We start from the raw sequence: 11,658 nt of genomic DNA, 5'->3' as shown, positions 1-11,658 counted from the left end.
GAGCACACTTCTGATGAAGAGGAATTGACTACTGTTACTTACACTTCCACCGACTCTGAAGGTAATGTCACCACTGGTGTTACTACTTACCCAGTTCATAACACTTCCGATGAAGAGGAATTGACTACTGCTACTTACACTTCCACCGACTCTGAAGGTAATGTCACCACTGGTGTTACTACTTACCCAGTTCATAACGCTTCTGATGAAGAGGAATTGACTACTGCAACTTACACTTCCACCGACTCTGAAGGTAATGTCACCACTGGTGTTACTACTTACCCAGTTGAGCACACTTCCGATGAAGAGGAACTAACTACTGCTACTTACACTTCCACCGACTCTGAAGGTAATGTCACCACTGGTGTTACTACTTACCCAGTTGAGCACACTTCCGATGAAGAGGAATTGACTACTGCTACTTACACTTCCACCGACTCTGAAGGTAATGTCACCACTGGTGTTACTACTTACCCAGTTGAGCACACTTCCGATGAAGAGGAATTGACTACTGCTACTTACACTTCCACCGACTCTGAAGGTAATGTCACCACTGGTGTTACTACTTACCCAGTTGAGCACACTTCCGATGAAGAGGAATTGACTACTGCTACTTACACTTCCACCGACTCTGAAGGTAATGTCACCACTGGTGTTACTACTTACCCAGTTGAGCACACTTCTGATGAAGAGGAATTGACTACTGCTACTTACACTTCCACCGACTCTGAAGGTAATGTCACCACTGGTGTTACTACTTACCCAGTTCATAACACTTCCGATGAAGAGGAATTGACTACTGCTACTTACACTTCCACCGACTCTGAAGGTAATGTCACCACTGGTGTTACTACTTACCCAGTTCATAACGCTTCTGATGAAGAGGAATTGACTACTGCAACTTACACTTCCACCGACTCTGAAGGTAATGTCACCACTGGTGTTACTACTTACCCAGTTCAGCACACTTCCGATGAAGAGGAACTAACTACTGCTACTTACACTTCCACCGACTCTGAAGGTAATGTCACCACTGGTGTTACTACTTACCCAGTTGAGCACACTTCCGATGAAGAGGAATTGACTACTGCTACTTACACTTCCACCGACTCTGAAGGTAATGTCACCACTGGTGTTACTACTTACCCAGTTCATAACATTTCCGATGGAGAGGAATTGACTACTGCTACTTACACTTCCACCGACTCTGAAGGTAATGTCACCACTGGTGTTACTACTTACCCAGTTGAGCACACTTCCGATGAAGAGGAATTGACTACTGCTACTTACACTTCCACCGACTCTGAAGGTAATGTCACCACTGGTGTTACTACTTACCCAGTTGAGCACACTTCAGATGAAGAGGAATTGACTACTGCTACTTACACTTCCACCGACTCTGAAGGTAATGTCACCACTGGTGTTACTACTTACCCAGTTGAGCACACTTCCGATGAAGAGGAATTGACTACTGCTACTTACACTTCCACCGACTCTGAAGGTAATGTCACCACTGGTGTTACTACTTACCCAGTTGAGCACACTTCAGATGAAGAGGAATTGACTACTGCTACTTACACTTCCACCGACTCTGAAGGTAATGTCACCACTGGTGTTACTACTTACCCAGTTGAGCACACTTCTGATGAAGAGGAACTAACTACTGCTACTTACACTTCCACCGACTCTGAAGGTAATGTCACCACTGGTGTTACTACTTACCCAGTTGAGCACACTTCAGATGAAGAGGAATTGACTACTGCTACTTACACTTCCACCGACTCTGAAGGTAATGTCACCACTGGTGTTACTACTTACCCAGTTGAGCACACTTCAGATGAAGAGGAACTAACTACTGCTACTTACACTTCCACCGACTCTGAAGGTAATGTCACCACTGGTGTTACTACTTACCCAGTTCATAACACTTCCGATGAAGAGGAATTGACTACTGCTACTTACACTTCCACCGACTCTGAAGGTAATGTCACCACTGGTGTTACTACTTACCCAGTTCATAACACTTCCGATGAAGAGGAATTGACTACTGCTACTTACACTTCCACCGACTCTGAAGGTAATGTCACCACTGGTGTTACTACTTACCCAGTTCATAACACTTCCGATGAAGAGGAATTGAGTACTGCTACTTACACTTCCACCGACTCTGAAGGTAATGTCACCACTGGTGTTACTACTTACCCAGTTGAGCACACTTCTGATGAAGAGGAATTGACTACTGTTACTTACACTTCCACCGACTCTGAAGGTAATGTCACCACTGGTGTTACTACTTACCCAGTTCATAACACTTCCGATGAAGAGGAATTGACTACTGCTACTTACACTTCCACCGACTCTGAAGGTAATGTCACCACTGGTGTTACTACTTACCCAGTTGAGCACACTTCAGATGAAGAGGAACTAACTACTGCTACTTACACTTCCACCGACTCTGAAGGTAATGTCACCACTGGTGTTACTACTTACCCAGTTCAGCACACTTCCGATGAAGAGGAATTGACTACTGCTACTTACACTTCCACCGACTCTGAAGGTAATGTCACCACTGGTGTTACTACTTACCCAGTTCATAACACTTCCGATGAAGAGGAATTGAGTACTGCTACTTACACTTCCACCGACTCTGAAGGTAATGTCACCACTGGTGTTACTACTTACCCAGTTGAGCACACTTCTGATGAAGAGGAATTGACTACTGTTACTTACACTTCCACCGACTCTGAAGGTAATGTCACCACTGGTGTTACTACTTACCCAGTTCATAACACTTCCGATGAAGAGGAATTGACTACTGCTACTTACACTTCCACCGACTCTGAAGGTAATGTCACCACTGGTGTTACTACTTACCCAGTTGAGCACACTTCAGATGAAGAGGAACTAACTACTGCTACTTACACTTCCACCGACTCTGAAGGTAATGTCACCACTGGTGTTACTACTTACCCAGTTGAGCACACTTCCGATGAAGAGGAACTAACTACTGCTACTTACACTTCCACCGACTCTGAAGGTAATGTTACCACTGGTGTTACTACTTACCCAGTTGAGCACACTTCTGATGAAGAGGAACTAACTACTGCTACTTACACTTCCACCGACTCTGAAGGTAATGTCACCACTGGTGTTACTACTTACCCAGTTCATAACGCTTCCGATGAAGAGGAATTGACTACTGCTACTTACACTTCCACCGACTCTGAAGGTAATGTCACCACTGGTGTTACTACTTACCCAGTTCAGCACACTTCCGATGAAGAGGAATTGACTACTGCTACTTACACTTCCACCGACTCTGAAGGTAATGTCACCACTGGTGTTACTACTTACCCAGTTGAGCACACTTCAGATGAAGAGGAATTGACTACTGCTACTTACACTTCCACCGACTCTGAAGGTAATGTCACCACTGGTGTTACTACTTACCCAGTTGAGCACACTTCAGATGAAGAGGAACTAACTACTGCTACTTACACTTCCACCGACTCTGAAGGTAATGTCACCACTGGTGTTACTACTTACCCAGTTCAGCACACTTCCGATGAAGAGGAATTGACTACTGCTACTTACACTTCCACCGACTCTGAAGGTAATGTCACCACTGGTGTTACTACTTACCCAGTTGAGCACACTTCCGATGAAGAGGAACTAACTACTGCAACTTACACTTCCACCGACTCTGAAGGTAATGTCACCACTGGTGTTACTACTTACCCAGTTCATAACACTTCCGATGAAGAGGAATTGATTACTGCTACTTACACTTCCACCGACTCTGAAGGTAATGTCACCACTGGTGTTACTACTTACCCAGTTCATAACGCTTCCGATGAAGAGGAATTGACTACTGCTACTTACACTTCCACCGACTCTGAAGGTAATGTCACCACTGGTGTTACTACTTACCCAGTTCATAACACTTCCGATGAAGAGGAATTGACTACTGCTACTTACACTTCCACCGACTCTGAAGGTAATGTCACCACTGGTGTTACTACTTACCCAGTTGAGCACACTTCCGATGAAGAGGAACTAACTACTGCTACTTACACTTCCACCGACTCTGAAGGTAATGTCACCACTGGTGTTACTACTTACCCAGTTGAGCACACTTCAGATGAAGAGGAACTAACTACTGCTACTTACACTTCCACCGACTCTGAAGGTAATGTCACCACTGGTGTTACTACTTACCCAGTTCAGCACACTTCCGATGAAGAGGAATTGACTACTGCTACTTACACTTCCACCGACTCTGAAGGTAATGTCACCACTGGTGTTACTACTTACCCAGTTCATAACACTTCCGATGAAGAGGAATTGAGTACTGCTACTTACACTTCCACCGACTCTGAAGGTAATGTCACCACTGGTGTTACTACTTACCCAGTTGAGCACACTTCTGATGAAGAGGAATTGACTACTGTTACTTACACTTCCACCGACTCTGAAGGTAATGTCACCACTGGTGTTACTACTTACCCAGTTCATAACACTTCCGATGAAGAGGAATTGACTACTGCTACTTACACTTCCACCGACTCTGAAGGTAATGTCACCACTGGTGTTACTACTTACCCAGTTGAGCACACTTCAGATGAAGAGGAACTAACTACTGCTACTTACACTTCCACCGACTCTGAAGGTAATGTCACCACTGGTGTTACTACTTACCCAGTTGAGCACACTTCCGATGAAGAGGAACTAACTACTGCTACTTACACTTCCACCGACTCTGAAGGTAATGTCACCACTGGTGTTACTACTTACCCAGTTGAGCACACTTCAGATGAAGAGGAACTAACTACTGCTACTTACACTTCCACCGACTCTGAAGGTAATGTCACCACTGGTGTTACTACTTACCCAGTTGAGCACACTTCCGATGAAGAGGAATTGACTACTGCTACTTACACTTCCACCGACTCTGAAGGTAATGTCACCACTGGTGTTACTACTTACCCAGTTGAGCACACTTCAGATGAAGAGGAATTAACTACTGCTACTTACACTTCCACCGACTCTGAAGGTAATGTCACCACTGGTGTTACTACTTACCCAGTTGAGCACACTTCCGATGAAGAGGAACTAACTACTGCAACTTACACTTCCACCGACTCTGAAGGTAATGTCACCACTGGTGTTACTACTTACCCAGTTCATAACACTTCCGATGAAGAGGAATTGACTACTGCTACTTACACTTCCACCGACTCTGAAGGTAATGTCACCACTGGTGTTACTACTTACCCAGTTGAGCACACTTCTGATGAAGAGGAATTGACTACTGCTACTTACACTTCCACCGACTCTGAAGGTAATGTCACCACTGGTGTTACTACTTACCCAGTTGAGCACACTTCTGATGAAGAGGAACTAACTACTGCTACTTACACTTCCACCGACTCTGAAGGTAATGTCACCACTGGTGTTACTACTTACCCAGTTGAGCACACTTCAGATGAAGAGGAACTAACTACTGCTACTTACACTTCCACCGACTCTGAAGGTAATGTCACCACTGGTGTTACTACTTACCCAGTTCATAACACTTCCGATGAAGAGGAATTGACTACTGCTACTTACACTTCCACCGACTCTGAAGGTAATGTCACCACTGGTGTTACTACTTACCCAGTTGAGCACACTTCAGATGAAGAGGAACTAACTACTGCTACTTACACTTCCACCGACTCTGAAGGTAATGTCACCACTGGTGTTACTACTTACCCAGTTGAGCACACTTCAGATGAAGAGGAACTAACTACTGCTACTTACACTTCCACCGACTCTGAAGGTAATGTCACCACTGGTGTTACTACTTACCCAGTTGAGCACACTTCTGATGAAGAGGAATTGACTACTGCTACTTACACTTCCACCGACTCTGAAGGTAATGTCACCACTGGTGTTACTACTTACCCAGTTGAGCACACTTCAGATGAAGAGGAACTAACTACTGCTACTTACACTTCCACCGACTCTGAAGGTAATGTCACCACTGGTGTTACTACTTACCCAGTTGAGCACACTTCCGATGAAGAGGAATTGACTACTGCTACTTACACTTCCACCGACTCTGAAGGTAATGTCACCACTGGTGTTACTACTTACCCAGTTCATAACGCTTCCGATGAAGAGGAATTGACTACTGCTACTTACACTTCCACCGACTCTGAAGGTAATGTCACCACTGGTGTTACTACTTACCCAGTTCATAACACTTCCGATGAAGAGGAATTGACTACTGCTACTTACACTTCCACCGACTCTGAAGGTAATGTCACCACTGGTGTTACTACTTACCCAGTTGAGCACACTTCTGATGAAGAGGAATTGACTACTGCTACTTACACTTCCACCGACTCTGAAGGTAATGTCACCACTGGTGTTACTACTTACCCAGTTGAGCACACTTCTGATGAAGAGGAACTAACTACTGCTACTTACACTTCCACCGACTCTGAAGGTAATGTCACCACTGGTGTTACTACTTACCCAGTTGAGCACACTTCTGATGAAGAGGAACTAACTACTGTTACTTACACTTCCACCGACTCTGAAGGTAATGTCACCACTGGTGTTACTACTTACCCAGTTCATAACACTTCCGATGAAGAGGAATTGACTACTGCTACTTACACTTCCACCGACTCTGAAGGTAATGTCACCACTGGTGTTACTACTTACCCAGTTGAGCACACTTCTGATGAAGAGGAATTGACTACTGTTACTTACACTTCCACCGACTCTGAAGGTAATGTCACCACTGGTGTTACTACTTACCCAGTTCATAACACTTCCGATGAAGAGGAATTGACTACTGCTACTTACACTTCCACCGACTCTGAAGGTAATGTCACCACTGGTGTTACTACTTACCCAGTTGAGCACACTTCAGATGAAGAGGAACTAACTACTGCTACTTACACTTCCACCGACTCTGAAGGTAATGTCACCACTGGTGTTACTACTTACCCAGTTGAGCACACTTCCGATGAAGAGGAACTAACTACTGCTACTTACACTTCCACCGACTCTGAAGGTAATGTCACCACTGGTGTTACTACTTACCCAGTTGAGCACACTTCAGATGAAGAGGAACTAACTACTGCTACTTACACTTCCACCGACTCTGAAGGTAATGTCACCACTGGTGTTACTACTTACCCAGTTGAGCACACTTCCGATGAAGAGGAATTGACTACTGCTACTTACACTTCCACCGACTCTGAAGGTAATGTCACCACTGGTGTTACTACTTACCCAGTTGAGCACACTTCAGATGAAGAGGAATTGACTACTGCTACTTACACTTCCACCGACTCTGAAGGTAATGTCACCACTGGTGTTACTACTTACCCAGTTGAGCACACTTCCGATGAAGAGGAACTAACTACTGCAACTTACACTTCCACCGACTCTGAAGGTAATGTCACCACTGGTGTTACTACTTACCCAGTTCATAACACTTCCGATGAAGAGGAATTGACTACTGCTACTTACACTTCCACCGACTCTGAAGGTAATGTCACCACTGGTGTTACTACTTACCCAGTTCATAACACTTCCGATGAAGAGGAATTGACTACTGCTACTTACACTTCCACCGACTCTGAAGGTAATGTCACCACTGGTGTTACTACTTACCCAGTTGAGCACACTTCTGATGAAGAGGAATTGACTACTGCTACTTACACTTCCACCGACTCTGAAGGTAATGTCACCACTGGTGTTACTACTTACCCAGTTGAGCACACTTCTGATGAAGAGGAACTAACTACTGCTACTTACACTTCCACCGACTCTGAAGGTAATGTCACCACTGGTGTTACTACTTACCCAGTTCAGCACACTTCTGATGAAGAGGAACTAACTACTGTTACTTACACTTCCACCGACTCTGAAGGTAATGTCACCACTGGTGTTACTACTTACCCAGTTCATAACACTTCCGATGAAGAGGAATTGACTACTGCTACTTACACTTCCACCGACTCTGAAGGTAATGTCACCACTGGTGTTACTACTTACCCAGTTGAGCACACTTCAGATGAAGAGGAACTAACTACTGCTACTTACACTTCCACCGACTCTGAAGGTAATGTCACCACTGGTGTTACTACTTACCCAGTTGAGCACACTTCCGATGAAGAGGAACTAACTACTGCTACTTACACTTCCACCGACTCTGAAGGTAATGTCACCACTGGTGTTACTACTTACCCAGTTCAGCACACTTCTGATGAAGAGGAATTAACTACTGCTACTTACACTTCCACCGACTCTGAAGGTAATGTCACCACTGGTGTTACTACTTACCCAGTTGAGCACACTTCCGATGAAGAGGAATTGACTACTGCTACTTACACTTCCACCGACTCTGAAGGTAATGTCACCACTGGTGTTACTACTTACCCAGTTGAGCACACTTCAGATGAAGAGGAATTGACTACTGCTACTTACACTTCCACCGACTCTGAAGGTAATGTCACCACTGGTGTTACTACTTACCCAGTTGAGCACACTTCCGATGAAGAGGAACTAACTACTGCAACTTACACTTCCACCGACTCTGAAGGTAATGTCACCACTGGTGTTACTACTTACCCAGTTCATAACACTTCCGATGAAGAGGAATTGACTACTGCTACTTACACTTCCACCGACTCTGAAGGTAATGTCACCACTGGTGTTACTACTTACCCAGTTCAGCACACTTCCGATGAAGAGGAATTGACTACTGCTACTTACACTTCCACCGACTCTGAAGGTAATGTCACCACTGGTGTTACTACTTACCCAGTTCATAACGCTTCTGATGAAGAGGAATTGACTACTGCAACTTACACTTCCACCGACTCTGAAGGTAATGTCACCACTGGTGTTACTACTTACCCAGTTGAGCACACTTCTGATGAAGAGGAATTGACTACTGCTACTTACACTTCCACCGACTCTGAAGGTAATGTCACCACTGGTGTTACTACTTACCCAGTTGAGCACACTTCCGATGAAGAGGAATTGACTACTGTTACTTACACTTCCACCGACTCTGAAGGTAATGTCACCACTGGTGTTACTACTTACCCAGTTCATAACACTTCCGATGAAGAGGAATTGACTACTGCTACTTACACTTCCACCGACTCTGAAGGTAATGTCACCACTGGTGTTACTACTTACCCAGTTCATAACGCTTCTGATGAAGAGGAATTGACTACTGCAACTTACACTTCCACCGACTCTGAAGGTAATGTCACCACTGGTGTTACTACTTACCCAGTTGAGCACACTTCTGATGAAGAGGAATTGATTACTGCTACTTACACTTCCACCGACTCTGAAGGTAATGTCACCACTGGTGTTACTACTTACCCAGTTGAGCACACTTCCGATGAAGAGGAATTGACTACTGCTACTTACACTTCCACCGACTCTGAAGGTAATGTCACCACTGGTGTTACTACTTACCCAGTTGAGCACACTTCCGATGAAGAGGAACTAACTACTGCTACTTACACTTCCACCGACTCTGAAGGTAATGTCACCACTGGTGTTACTACTTACCCAGTTGAGCACACTTCCGATGAAGAGGAACTAACTACTGCTACTTACACTTCCACCGACTCTGAAGGTAATGTCACCACTGGTGTTACTACTTACCCAGTTCAGCACACTTCTGATGAAGAGGAACTAACTACTGCTACTTACACTTCCACCGACTCTGAAGGTAATGTCACCACTGGTGTTACTACTTACCCAGTTGAGCACACTTCAGATGAAGAGGAACTAACTACTGCTACTTACACTTCCACCGACTCTGAAGGTAATGTCACCACTGGTGTTACTACTTACCCAGTTGAGCACACTTCTGATGAAGAGGAATTGACTACTGTTACTTACACTTCCACCGACTCTGAAGGTAATGTCACCACTGGTGTTACTACTTACCCAGTTCATAACACTTCCGATGAAGAGGAATTGACTACTGCTACTTACACTTCCACCGACTCTGAAGGTAATGTCACCACTGGTGTTACTACTTACCCAGTTGAGCACACTTCTGATGAAGAGGAATTGACTACTGCAACTTACACTTCCACCGACTCTGAAGGTAATGTCACCACTGGTGTTACTACTTACCCAGTTGAGCACACTTCAGATGAAGAGGAATTAACTACTGCTACTTACACTTCCACCGACTCTGAAGGTAATGTCACCACTGGTGTTACTACTTACCCAGTTGAGCACACTTCAGATGAAGAGGAACTAACTACTGCTACTTACACTTCCACCGACTCTGAAGGTAATGTCACCACTGGTGTTACTACTTACCCAGTTGAGCACACTTCAGATGAAGAGGAACTAACTACTGCTACTTACACTTCCACCGACTCTGAAGGTAATGTCACCACTGGTGTTACTACTTACACAGTTGAGCACACTTCTGATGAAGAGGAATTGACTACTGCTACTTACACTTCCACCGACTCTGAAGGTAATGTCACCACTGGTGTTACTACTTACCCAGTTGAGCACACTTCCGATGAAGAGGAATTGACTACTGCTACTTACACTTCCACCGACTCTGAAGGTAATGTCACCACTGGTGTTACTACTTACCCAGTTCAGCACACTTCCGATGAAGAGGAATTAACTACTGCTACTTACACTTCCACCGACTCTGAAGGTAATGTCACCACTGGTGTTACTACTTACCCAGTTGAGCACACTTCCGATGAAGAGGAATTGACTACTGCTACTTACACTTCCACCGACTCTGAAGGTAATGTCACCACTGGTGTTACTACTTACCCAGTTGAGCACACTTCCGATGAAGAGGAATTGACTACTGCTACTTACACTTCCACCGACTCTGAAGGTAATGTCACCACTGGTGTTACTACTTACCCAGTTGAGCACACTTCAGATGAAGAGGAATTGACTACTGCTACTTACACTTCCACCGACTCTGAAGGTAATGTCACCACTGGTGTTACTACTTACCCAGTTGAGCACACTTCTGATGAAGAGGAATTGACTACTGTTACTTACACTTCCACCGACTCTGAAGGTAATGTCACCACTGGTGTTACTACTTACCCAGTTCATAACACTTCCGATGAAGAGGAATTGACTACTGCTACTTACACTTCCACCGACTCTGAAGGTAATGTCACCACTGGTGTTACTACTTACCCAGTTGAGCACACTTCTGATGAAGAGGAATTGACTACTGCAACTTACACTTCCACCGACTCTGAAGGTAATGTCACCACTGGTGTTACTACTTACCCAGTTGAGCACACTTCAGATGAAGAGGAATTAACTACTGCTACTTACACTTCCACCGACTCTGAAGGTAATGTCACCACTGGTGTTACTACTTACCCAGTTGAGCACACTTCAGATGAAGAGGAACTAACTACTGCTACTTACACTTCCACCGACTCTGAAGGTAATGTCACCACTGGTGTTACTACTTACCCAGTTGAGCACACTTCAGATGAAGAGGAACTAACTACTGCTACTTACACTTCCACCGACTCTGAAGGTAATGTCACCACTGGTGTTACTACTTACACAGTTGAGCACACTTCTGATGAAGAGGAATTGACTACTGCTACTTAC

The 11,658-nt window shown here is 44.7% G+C and overlaps 1 protein-coding gene across 1 annotated transcript; it reads left to right on the top strand.

Annotated features, from left to right (window-relative positions):
* On the top strand, window positions 1-11,658 carry Kpol_351p1 (uncharacterized protein; the record flags this gene model as incomplete). The annotated part of the gene is made up of 1 exon (XM_001642255.1): window positions 1-11,658. A coding segment is annotated over one exon (11,658 nt), but the record flags the coding sequence as incomplete, so codon positions are not given.

The sequence above is a fragment of the Vanderwaltozyma polyspora genome, genomic scaffold (assembly GCF_000150035.1).
Source record: "Vanderwaltozyma polyspora DSM 70294 KpolScaffold351 genomic scaffold, whole genome shotgun sequence".
Classification (NCBI taxonomy): domain Eukaryota; kingdom Fungi; phylum Ascomycota; class Saccharomycetes; order Saccharomycetales; family Saccharomycetaceae; genus Vanderwaltozyma; species Vanderwaltozyma polyspora.
Note: the sequence above shows the minus strand (reverse complement) of the source record. Positions and strands in the feature narration are given on the sequence as shown.